Source organism: Caloenas nicobarica, chromosome 4 (genome assembly GCF_036013445.1).
Source record: "Caloenas nicobarica isolate bCalNic1 chromosome 4, bCalNic1.hap1, whole genome shotgun sequence".
Lineage (NCBI taxonomy): Eukaryota > Metazoa > Chordata > Aves > Columbiformes > Columbidae > Caloenas > Caloenas nicobarica.
In genome coordinates, this window is record NC_088248.1 from 27,734,974 (window position 1) to 27,748,189 (window position 13,216).

The window sequence follows — 13,216 nt, forward strand, 5'->3', positions numbered from 1 at the left end:
ATGTTTCTAAGACAAGGTAGAGCCTATGTTTATGAATGGGTAGTGTGCCCACCAAACTCGTACTGTATTTTAAAGGCATTACACTGTCAGGTGACAACCACACAACACCCTTCATCTCTTGCATGCTAGAAAATACACCCTTCATTGGAGATTCTCCTGCTTTTTTCTGGCTAAACACGCCCTGTTACTTAGTCCAGCACCTTATTGATACTGTAACTCCAGGTGATCAGTGCTTCTCACACACCAGGGTCTCTCTTGTAAACATGCTGAAATAGGGGGTTTATACGTGTTGACCATTTCCAAAAATTTGTGCTAGCGGTGAAGGTCAATTCAAAGTAAACCCTGCTCAACCTCTAAATCCAAGGATAAGTTTTGCAAGCCTGCCAATTAAGGGGGGAAAAAAAAGAACCACAGAATGTGCTCATTACATTGCTCTCATATAATTTTTTGAACAGATTTTCAAGCTTTTAGTGGCAACAAAGCTTTTCTTCCTTTGGGTCCATGACTCTTACATTTGGAGTTTGCTTTTTTTAAATCCCTCATGGTAGTCCTAACATTCTGATCACTAGGTAGTAGAAAAAAATAGACTAAGAGTTCTTAGAAGGCACGACATGTTTTTCCCTAGAGTGAACCTAACTGCTTCCCACAAATCTGGTAAAGGTGTCTTCTTTTGCTTATATTTGTCTTCTGCCAGTGAAAGAACTCTGAGCCAAAAACAATTCTGGGAGCAATGAAGAGTTATGAATTGGTGTATTCACCAGATGAGAGCAAACCACTATCTGTGACTCTATAAAAAAGTACAAGATTTAAAATTCTGGTTTTTTTGTGATAAAAACATTTCCAAAACTGAAAGAAATAAGGCTGCATTTTCGCCAAACTATTAAAATAGTTTTGATCTCGTGCTTTAAGCATCATTTGGGATTTTCTTGAATAACCAATGTTAAATTCCTGCCTTTCGTAATTAAGCAGCACACAACCTTTTTTTCTCCGTGTGAGAGTACTCTATCTTGCTCACCATACTCAGAGCCAAGTGCCACTGACTTAACAAAACCTAGTATCCACCTATATTGGATATATGCAGTTGATGACTTTGTACAGGCCTTGTAGCTGAATCACACTGGTTAATACTGTATTATTAGCATCTTGGGTGCTTAATATGTGCCCCATCTCACATACCCCAGGGAATGAAGGATTTCTATGGTTACACGTAGCGGAGGCTTAACAGGGCTCTGAAACCTGAGGTACATTTCCTAAAGACAGATAACATAGCAATGCATCACAGCAGCTATTAAAAAAAAGGAAATAATGATGAGGGAAATGCACTGATCTATCTGGCCTTGATGCAGCAAACCTATAGCACAACCTGAGCTTTATGAAAATGCTGTGAACTACGAGGGCATGGGCAGCTAAATCCAGTCCCTCATACCTTTGACAAAAACCACAGGTTCTCTGGGGATTCTGCTCATCAGACACACTACACCCAACTCCTCTCTCTGAGCTCAAACCTACCTACTCTGCTCAGGGTTTTGGGCCATAATTTTTACCAAGCATTGGGATTTTCAGGCTCTGCACTAAGTAGCTAAACAGTATTCTTTCGGACCAAATAGTCTTTTTTGCCACACTTTTCTCATGTGGTTTCTACCATGTTCTGTGTTTTGGGGGAATACAGCTAAAATAGTGGTAGTATCCTGTAATATTTATGCAGATCAATTCTTTATGCATGACCATGCGTGGCATTTCTTTACTTTTAGATCTGTACAGCCTTGATTACAATTTTTAATTTCAGGGCTTTAGACTTAGCAAAGCATTAGGCTATATCCAGTGTTTTTGACAAATTACTGTTTAAGTGCAAGATTGCTGAGAGCTTAATCTTCATGGAGTTGTCATGAACATTCGCTACAGTTGGTGTGACTTCTTTTGTGCTATGTGGCATATCAGCATTTCTCTTCTATTTCATGAAAAAACATGTTTGCATATGGGAGAAGAGCCACCAGCTCTTCCACCACATGCCTCAGTGGAGCTGTCTTGTAGCATGGAAAAATGAGGACACCTCCCATAGATATTTCACTGAAACTTCCTGTGTCTCTGTGACTAGAAGGAAACAGGAGGCAGGATTTTATCCTGCAGGTCCAAAGCAATGGTCTGAGCAGTAGTCATGTTGGATACGTGATGTTACCATCAAAATTCTTTATCTGTCCCAATTTAGAAGAATGGATTTTGTGGCACTTGCACAAATAGATGAACTCCACATAAGAGCCTATATAGAATAGACCTTGAGAAGTCTTTAGATGAGCTATCCCTGCTTTGCAACACAAGATACAGAATGAATAAGAAAGCACCTGTCATTTTAAATTTTAGTCCCTAAATACCAACTTTCAGCTCAAAGTGAGATTTCTCAAGAGGATGCTGTCAGCAACCAATGTACTTAGGCTTACAGTGATGTCTGTGTCAATTCTAAAATCTAATGTGAAAAGTTTTGAGTTGATCTAAATTATTTTCTAGTAGCTTCATCTTCTAAAGACTTTCTAGGGAGCCGATATGCTTTGTTGTGTCTTCTAGTTACCATGAAGCATGTAACAAATTGTGAGAAGGAGAATTTTTATCGTGAACATCAGTGGAAGGATACAAGCACTCACTTACTGAATAGGAAACGGTTGACTAGGTTTTGCAGGATTAACCTAAAAATTTTTTTAAGAAGGATTATGTGAGTATACAGCTCCAAGATTGTACTTATGGAACCTACTGAAAGGAGATAAGTACAAAACCAAATCTTTGCACTATCCCTTGAGTCATGAAATCTAAATGATCACAAACCAATATCACAACAATTAACCAGGAGAGAAAAAGACCAAATAAGGTGCCCAAAAATAATTGTTTGGTACCTTCTGTTTTGGTTTGTCACTTTAGGTGATATTATTTGCTTGACTTATGTACTGACATAATCGCAGTGTGTTAACAAGATGACTGCTGTAATTTTCCAGATCAGGTGCTGCTTTCATTTACACAGCATAAGGATTGTTCTAGATATGATGCAAAGATTTGTGTTTCAATATTAGCTTTTCTAGTTTAGATGAAATATGATATAGCCCTCAAACTGCCCCTGCTAGATTCCTGCTGAAAATAGTCTTATAGTGCCTTCGTGTGTACGTACGTTCCCATGCAAAGTTGCAGACTTAATGCTAGGCTTGTCAAGAACCAACAAACGTTTATCCAAGGAAGCACATCAGGGAAGCATGGAAAATTGTTGTATTACATGCTGTAGTCATATAATTTGCTTTTTATAAACAACATCCCACAACCCCACTGATGTACGTGTGTATAGTTTTACAGAATTCAGTGGAATTAAGCTGAGTTACAGTGATTCAGAGGTTGGGCTACAGTTAATATTTTAAAATAGGAAAACTGGGTTGCCTAACATACTGTTGACATGTGGTGAGGCAGCATCTGTACACAGGTGAAAAAATATCACAGTACGGAAAGTTAATTTCAGAGCTTAATAAGTGGTGTTACATGCCATCTGTTGCACATTAAAATGTTGACTACATAATTGCTAACTATGAATGGAGGACTAGACATGAAACAGATCTTCTCAATAGCTGGGCTTAACTTTTGGCTTTTTCCATTATAATTTTGCATGCTTCTATTTTAAGTAAAATCCGTCACTACCATTTCAAGCCAGCTACGGTATCTTAGGAAAATTCTGCTAATGGCAACTTTTTGCCCCAAAGTGTTTGAATAGTGCCTGGATGCACCAAGCTACTCATCTGTCCCCACTGCTGGTTTTATATCCTGTGAAGTGTAACATGTTTGTAGGTTCCTGGTCTGATTCTGGAGTGCTGCCAGGGCCTTGGTATCCAAATTAGGAGACTGAGGGGAGACACAGATGCCCTGTATTTCTCAGGAGTCCCAGTCGCTGGGCTGGTCCTCTGTGGGAGAGAGACAGATTCAGCTGGAACACAACACTGAAATGCACAGTCTATTTTGAGGGTCCCTGTAGATGTCTGTGAGAAGGTAATTACCCCTCTCTGCCTACAGATGCTTTGACTTGGAAACACCAAGATGCTCTTCCAAATAGCATTGACCCTGCTGCAAGGCTGGACCAGGTGACCTTCTGAGGCACCTCCCTGCATTATCTTGTTGGGTGTTCATGCCACCAAGGCACATCATATTTTGAATTACACAGATAAATAACAGTATAAATGATTGGTAGGATGAGTTAGACATAGGGAGGAGAGTAATAAGGAAGTATTAAATCTCCTCATTTTAAAATCTGCCAACAGTGCAGGCCATTTCAAATGTTTGGAGCCAACCTTCCATCTTCTTCTGTGCCTTGACACTGCTCTGCTCAGATACAAGCTGAGAATTTGACTATTTCTATCAAATGAGTGAAGTTTTAATTGAAACAGTTTCCCATACAGAATACCAAACTATGCAGGGAACATGTACCCTGATATAGTCCATACAATAGACTGCAAGACTAACAACAGAAATTCTCAACAGTGCCACCTGCTCATGAGTGCTACAAACTCTGTGTTTGTCCCAGCCCTGGTAATAGTAAAATTTAGGACTTCATCTCTGAGTTCATGTGACAATCTGAAGGAGCCTGAGTACTGATGTGCTCTTAGCTCAATATCAAATTCTCAAAGAAACTTTGACATTTTTGAGACCTCTAATAGACCTTTGACCTCTTTAAGATCTTGTCTCTAACTGAAAGGAACACCACACACAACTCGAAGGCATCTGATGCCTGACCTATTTGTTAAAATTCAGAAATGTATTTTATCCAACTATATAACCTTTTTGTTTAAGAGATCATATAAAAGGCATCTTTGAGAAATATTGCTTGGAATTTTATTTCTTTAAGGAAAGATTTAATTGTTTTTAATACATAATGTTGATAGATAATGTCCTCAGGCTAGAATTGAAGGTGGTTTGGGCTGGGTAGAGCTACATCTGGCCTGGTGTTTGAGAGCTCTAGTAGGTTAGCACTGGAAATTGTCCGTAGCACTCTGCAAATCTAACATGCCTTTCCACAGCTCTTCGCTTCTGGTGTGCACAGAAGCTGACGTTTTCAAAGTGACTGCTGATTTCTTTGATGCCTGACTAGGGTTATTTTTTAGGGTGGTGGTGAGTTCTGTCAGGGGATGAAGCATCTCAGGTTGCATATCCAGAGTAGTCCATCGTTTGGGGAATATAGGGAGAACTTTATCCATGCCCATCTAAATGCTGTCTGGGCATTGCAGTGCTCTTCACTAGTTTTACAATCAACATGATGTTTGTTTTGCAGATGAACCCTGTATGGGAGACAAATCTATCTTCTGTCAAATGGAAGTGCTTGCACGTTACTGTTCCATCCCTGGCTACAAGAAGCTGTGCTGCGAGTCCTGCAGTAAGCGCAGCAGCACCCTCCCACCACTGTTCCTTACCGAAGCTGCTGAAACCGAAGAGGAAGTGATGTTTGATCAAAGCGATCTGCCTAGGGCTTTGATGCCAACACCCTTAGTGCCCAACTATGCACAGTTCCTGCCTGGAAGAAGCTCTCTGGGCAGACTTCCTTTTGCAGAAGAGGACACAGATACACATGTCTCCCCATCAAACAATAAGCCCAAAGGTGCTGAATTTCCACAGTGGAAAGCTCCTCAGGCAAGGAAGACTTCTAAGCTGTTTTCTTTGCTACACCAGTTACCTGCCAACAGCAGCGATCTCAATCTTGGTAATGCCCTTGCTTTGGCACCAGCTGTTCCTGTGGTACCAGCTAATAACACTGCAGCAGGTGCTCCTTCTCCATCAAGAACCTCAAGGAAGAGCAAGAAGCATGTTGACAAGGGATGGCCTTCGAGGTCCTCCACTGTGGAAAGATGACCATGAATTCTTCATGGAGGATAGCCGTTGAAAGAGACTTTGTTTGGCTTTGGGTTTAACTTCCTTACTTCTGGACACTATGGTGCATGCTGCTTTCCACAAGCAGGACACTGCAGGTTATCAACTTATTTTCCTTGTAAATACAAAGAACAAGAAGTGCTGGTTCACTTTTTAGTTGCTCCCATCCTCCTCCCACACTGCGTTATCTGGCTAGCTTGAATGCATCAGAGGAAAGTGCCAAAGAATATTCCTAACAGTGAGCAGAAGTTGCTGAGGGCACCAGTCAAGCTCCAGTGCGGAAAAGGGGCCCTGAACTCAGCACTCACCTCCTTATTTTTATTTTTGAACACTCACATGTAGAAAATGCCCCACCACAAGAGGTACCGAATGTTTACACTACACAAAATACATTTGCAATGGAACAACTGAATCCATAAGACTTGATTTGCTCATTTATCTATATGCACAGATATTGTATGAGCAAATTTGCAGCTGTTGTGTAAATACTGTATATTGTGGGAAATCAGTATTATTTTTAAGAGTTTTGTGCTTTGAGACAACTGTTTACCTGTCTTGCGTTCTGAACAATTGCTAAGTGCCTGCCATTGAGTACTGCCTTATTTACATTCCAAGAGTTGATTTTTAAAGCAGCATTATCATAAAAGGAGGAGTTCTATTTTCATATGAATTACATCTACTGATACTAGGAAAGGGGCTTTTTTTGAGTATCAGCAATGTGATGCTTTCTTTTGAAATAAGGAAGAAAAAGGTGTAAACCTAAAGGTACGGGTCTTGCATATAGCCACCAGCCCAGATTTAGACATTTTAGTGTAATTGCAGTCACAGGTTGGAAAAATGATTTCACATGCCTGTGCGATGAAAACCTGCGGCCTACACTGACCAGGTTGTTCCTTCAGTTTAGGAGTAGCAGTGCCGTCCTTTAAGTCTCCTTTTGCCTGAGAGATCAGACCAGTGTAGAGAACCATGTATATACTGTAAGTACTGTAATGTTCACAAGTCAAAATGACCTCTGTTTTTAAGATGATCTATTTGTTATTTCTGAAGCTGAAAAAGCATCACAGCAATAGAATAGCCACTGACAAGAAATAGCTGTGGCAAGACTTAAAACAGATTTTTTTCTTTTCCTACTGGAAGCATTGATTTAAAAGTGAGAGAGATATTTATTTTTCAGCATGGTTCACCTCAAAATCTCCACAACCACAATGCATCTGACTGCAATAATGTAATTTATGTCAATAACAATCTTGTTCACAGTCCACCCAATCACACTCTCTCCTGTGTGTTGCTGTAAAGTACTTGTATATAGGATGGAGAACTAAAGCTATTTATTAAAAGTTGAATTCTTGATAGTATTTTATGTACTTAATATTTACACTAAGGGCAGTTGACTATTCTTTTTGCCAAGCTAAAATAGAAAGATGTAATTAGATACCTGTACATGCTATGTCTTATGGATAGAATAGAAATTTAAGCTAACTACTGTAGAGAAACTGTTGATCTTATTCTTAAAAAAAAAAAGTCATGACAATTTTTTATTAGCAACATCTTTAATTCCTAAGTAGGCTATTAAAATTTCATGTGCATTTTTTGCTTCCCCGTTTAAAAGTCCTCATGACTGACCCATTTAAAGAATATGTTCCTCTGAAATGCTATAAAACAGATTAGGACTCTGAGGATAAGAAACATCTGTAGTGATTAGGTGGTATCACTAGGCTGAAATAAGGATGAAAATTGTTGTCAGAAGACCTTCAATGTAAATGACAATACAGGTGGGTTAATTCAGTTCAGGGAAGTATATGGCCACACTACGCAAGATGCATCTTGCATCCTCTAACCCACCAAAGTATTGACTTGACACCTCGAAAAGAATGGCTGCTGCCTTTCTGCAAGGCTTTTGAAGCCCCAATAAATTAGTATTAAACAGATTGCACAGACAATCCCTGAGCCTCGAGCAGACAAATAAGGTGTGTTTGAAATTCCCCAAAAGTCAATTTCTCTTTTCTCTCTGTCTTTATTTTTTACATATATACAGTGTGGGTGTAGATAATCCTTGTACCTTTTTGATTTCTTTTCTACCAAGCTAATTTCTCTTTCTAGAAAGTGTCCACTACTGATACTGTTTGTTGTATTGGGGAGCATGTAGCAATAAAATCCTTAACAAGTCTTTCTCTGGTTTGATTCACATGGGAGGGTCTGGTTTTTTTCATTTTTAAGTTTCATCTTCTGCAAAATAACCATTAACATCACAGTTGTGACCTTTACCATCTTGAAAAAAGTTCATTTAAGTATTTAATTGATTTTTAAAAACAGAGGTCCTCATTTTGCCACTGGAGAGCGCAAGTTGCAGAGAAATTTGGGGAAAATAAGGAGTGTGTTTCCTTTCATTCAAAGACTTCCTGGTACATGTGTGAGTGTCAAGGTAGTAGCTCCAAACCTTTTATCAAGAACATGTAACATTTTTGGCTTTGCTTTTTGAGAAAGGGTATCTAAGGGATTCCATGCCAGTCAGAGGCAGCTGCTCTTTTCTTGTTTAGCTATTACAGAAATGTTTGCTGAGCTGATGAGAGGATTTCAGGTCTGCTCCAGCCACTAAAGACTTAGAAAACAATCCCCAAAACTCACCCATGTTTCTTTAGTACAGGTGCACCTTTTGAAGAGAGTTCTAGCCTTCTAGTCCATCTGTCTTTAATAAGGTTTGAGACCATCCACTCTAAAATGCATCCTTTGATATGATTGCTGTGTTTCTCCTTTGACAAGTGCAGGCATGCAGCTGTAGCTGGTATTTTCCTGAAGCCACAACTTCTTTGTGGCCACGAGATGGTGTGACACGGGCAAGGGTGGATACATGATGTGCTTGTGTAGTTGTGGGACGTCACAGAGACCCACTGAGTCACGCTTAAGGAAGGAAAGCAGCTTGTGCCATTGTGCCCTGTGCTCCAGTTTCACTGCCTGAGGTCAGTCGTTCTGGTATTGTTCCAGAAAGCTGCTAATTTTTCTGCAGCTGTGGTTGCCCATTTTCAAGAATGGACTGGAACTTGTAGACAAAACCTAATCTGGTAAGAAAATGTGGAGGTCTTCATCTCAGAGATGGAGACAAGAGAAACTTTGGCTTTTTAACCCAGCAGAACAGAGGCTGAGAGGGAGATCTAATTGCTGAGTATACCCACATAGCAAGTACGAACAAGGCCAGGAACAGATGCCAGCATTTACAGTACTGCAAGTAGATACGCTGTAAGAAGTGATCTGTGTCGTGCATGTACATACCTCCAGTAAGGATCTGCCAGCTGGGAGTCCCACATGATGCACTGCAATCTGATGGAGAAGATTTCCACACAGCTCTACTGAAGCTAAGAGGCAAGGCACCTCTGGTCCTGCCTGGAGATGGGAGGGCCTTCTGTACATCGCAGTGCTGCAGATGTACAGAGCATCCACAAACCTGCAAAACAACACAGCTTTAGTATAGCAACAGCCTTTGCCTCTGCTATATATAAATGCAGTGCGTTATTTACTTCCAGCGTGTTGGTCTGCACCTGAATTTGGCAGTAGTATTTTGGTATTTGATCTGTAAGTATTTATTTTAACGCTAAATGATGTCACAAAAACCACTATGTGATATTAAAAAAAAAAAAGGCAAACCAGAAAATTAACAGGCCATATTCCCAACCCACTGCATCGATAAGAGGAGTTTCTATCACTCAGTTTGGCTTCAGGTCTCAGTTAAATCTCTGGTTTACTACATTCTGCCAAGAATTACATTCTCTGAACACATTCCTGACAGTTTTAAGCTGGGCAAGTAAATCTGAAGTAAGTGTCTAGTTGAAATCAAATTCTTGTAGAGAGCACTAATAGTAACATTTCACAAGTAAGTGTCCATAAAAAAATCTAATATCCATTGAAGCACCACTTGAGAGTGCTAAAAAAGCTCTATTAATCAAAGCTCAATACGCAAGATGCTAGGATAAATGGCTTGCAATTGACAATAACTACAGTTGTCAGCTACACTGTTTTTTCACTTCTAGTGTGGCTCACAGAATCACAATACCTGAGAGGTTATCTGTTTGAAAGGGGAACTGCAGCTTCAACTATTCCTGCAACTGCAACATGTTACCAGATGACAGCTTGTTCAAATGCTGCTTAAAAATTCTGCAAGACCAGCAAACTGTTTTTCATGTGACAAAATTCAGGCATTAACTCTTTAAAAGTATTAGAGAGGAATATCTTTGAAAAGACATCTGAGCCTCTCATCATTTGAATTGTAACTAAGGCAGAGATTCCTGTAGTATCATAGGAAGATGTTAAACATCTGTATTCTTTAGAAAAAAAAAAGTCCTTTTCCTCTCCAAATTTTTAAAATGCACCAAGTTTAGGCTTAGGTGAACTTGATATCAACACACTGCTAAATAGGTCTGGTTTCTTATGGCGGCTTCACATTTTCATGTATTAGTTATCTGAATTTTTTTCCTAGTTCTCTGAAAGAAAGACTGTGCCCAAAACAAGATCTCTCTACATGGTAGGTGTCATATGAATTGCATCTTATTAATTACACTGAAAGGAGGAAAGAAAGTCTCTCTTTTAAATTCCATAGGAAAATATCCCAGCTCAGAAGCCATGAAGATAAGGAAGTGCTAATGGCAGAGCTGGAACAAGCAGGCTCTGCTGGGTTATTTAGCAAGAGCATGTTAAGTGTCAGCTTCTGGGTGAAGTGTCTTCATACGGCTGCAAGAGAATGGACAGACAGCTGCTGCTAGGACAGTGGGAGAGCAATCTCAGGTTGTCAAACCTGGTAAGTCAGAGGTATGTGAAAGATATGTGCAGGAAGACCGTGCTTTATCAGGATCAGTCAGTAAAAATCACCATCTGCTAAACCATAGAAATATCTGCTCTTACGTATTTCTTGTGTTCCAGACTCCAAGTCTCTGTTAGAATGATTTCATTTTTGGACTGCCTTCATATGGAAGAAAAATTCCCATCCCTGTTTATGGAGCATGTTCTTTTCTATTACATAAAGATTATTTCTAGGCTCTTCTGAGACAGATTTATTACCTTTTAGTTACAATAATTTGCCATACTAGGTAACCTTTACTTTAAAAAAAAAAGGGAAGAAGGAAGGATTTGGATTTCATATTTGCCCTTTTTTTTTTTTTTTCCAGCCCACAGAGATACCGTGCATTTCATTGAGAGACACATTGATTTCTTACTCCCTGGGGGGTGCTTTTCAGGATCTTGCAAGAACTGTTTCCTTCGGAGTCAAGCCAAAACCTGCAAGCCCTGGATGCTTACAGCACTTAAGAGCTGGTCACAGTTTCACAAGAATTTGGCTGGCCTCGCACCCAGCAAATTTCAAACCTGGCAATATGGGTGACTACCTGGGTCACTACAAACGAGAACACCTGAGACAGAAGTGGAGATGTGATGCCTGTGCTACTGCTGGAGAAGATGCAGTAGTTCAGAACAAATAAGAGCCTTTTCTGTTTGTCACTTTGTATTTATTTTACCTGGTTTAATGTCTGTTCTTTTGTGTACAATGCACAATATTTTAGCCTGTTATTTCTACCTTTGTTCCACATTGTAAGGAAAGTATAAAACCCCTCTGAAATTCGATGGGTAAGCAACCCAAATGTATGCACATGTAAAAGAACAGAGATTTACTCTGTGGGGAAGAGTCACAGCTACTCCTTTCCCTCCTGTCAGGATGACTGCTTTGAACTGAACATTAAGATTGCATGGGTATGCATGAAATCAAAGTTATAATAGCACATTTAAATGAATTAATTTCATGTGTCCCAACCCAAACACCGAGTCTCCTACACTATGATCATCCTCAAAAGTGTGCATTCTAATACCAATCCTAAACTACTTCAACCATCTCTACAGAATCCAAGACAAGTTATACACAGACCTTCCTATGCGCAATTTGTGCTAAACTGTTGCTACACCGATGCAGAACACTAGAGAGCACTCCACTTCCTATGTGAGTGCTGCTCTATGAGACGAAGTCCTTCACATAGAAACTCAAACACATTTTAAAAACAATATCAAATTTTAAAAAATTAATACCTAAAGTAGCAACTCTAAAAATTGTACTTCTTTTATTTCCTAGAAAACCTAGTGCACAGGGACAGGTACACTAGAACAGACTGATCATATAGCCCAGGCTGACCACATAGCTGCCATCAGTAGCGGATGCTTAAAGAACATATGAACAAGGGATGCATAGGATGGCCGTCTGCTCCCTGGCAGCCTTCTCCCTCCGTATGTTGTGTATTCATTACCCATTACCAAATTTTGCTTGCTTAGAATTAATAAATCTAAAAATGCAGGGCCAAATTCTCTTTCCACAGTGGTTTTACATCATGTACTCCTCAGGCTTAATCTCAGTGCAGGCAACTCACGTTATTATATTTCAGTGCCATCAGCAGAGGTTTATGCTTCTGAGGAAAAGCAATTGTTTTAAATGTGTGTTTCTCAGGCAACCAGTTATGTTTACACACTTTCAGGATCCCACAACTTGGGAAAGAGATACTACTATAAATGACTGACAATAGCATAGGAAATCTGTTTAAAACTGAAGAGTGCTTTCTGAGCCAAAGGAAATGCATTTTGGAAGTCCTAAGTGGCTTTCTTAATCTCCTGTGCCACTGGGAGTAGGCTAGAACCGCTTATGTTTCCAAAGTGTCCCCATGCACTTAGCACAGGCAATGAGTCATTAGCAAAGGGGGCTAAAAGCAATGTTATTAAAAGTAAACTCCCTTCTGAGAAACACTGAGGTGTCTCACCCAGACTTCTGCAGTCAACTGCAAGTGCAAATCTTTCCCTCACCTGAAATGTAAAATATGCGTGAAAGGCCAAAAGCATATTTACAGGACCATCAGCCTTTCCTTTTTATATGCTGGAAAAAAGCATACACCTACATCTCTCTTTTGATCTCTTCCTGTGACCTTCCTCAAACTCTGAACCCTTGGAACCTTCCTCCGAACGTGACACTGACACCACTGCAGAGTCTGTGATTTAGGGAGACCTGGAAGGATACAAAGCCCTGAAAACTGGTCCTTTGGGGATCCTGAATAGAGAACAAGGATGAAGACTGGCTTTCCTGCCACCCCACTCCCTCTCTGCACTTTGATACTTTCTCCTGATTAGAGACCAAATCCTAGCTGAATGTTTTCCAGGAAGCAATGAACAGTGGAGATAAGGGTTAGATACAGACTCGTGCCCCATGGGGGACACCCTGCCACAAGACTAGTGGTACTCACAGCCTCTACTGGGGATGCCCTCGCCCTCTACACCTTAGGCCTTTGCCATGCTCCAAAGAGCACCAACATGCATTAACACT

General features: G+C 40.1%; 1 protein-coding gene across 2 annotated transcripts in view; it reads left to right on the top strand.

Moving 5' to 3' along the window:
- Positions 1 to 8,013, top strand: part of ADAMTS3 (ADAM metallopeptidase with thrombospondin type 1 motif 3) — a 134,762-nt gene extending 126,749 nt beyond the window's left edge. For both annotated transcript variants that reach the window (XM_065633376.1, XM_065633377.1), the window contains one exon: positions 5,288 to 8,013. In XM_065633376.1, coding sequence (XP_065489448.1) covers positions 5,288 to 5,862 — 575 coding nt within the window. In that variant the 3' untranslated portion in view covers positions 5,863 to 8,013. The remainder of the gene's footprint in view (positions 1 to 5,287) is intronic.
- The last annotated feature ends 5,203 nt before the right edge of the window (positions 8,014 to 13,216 follow it).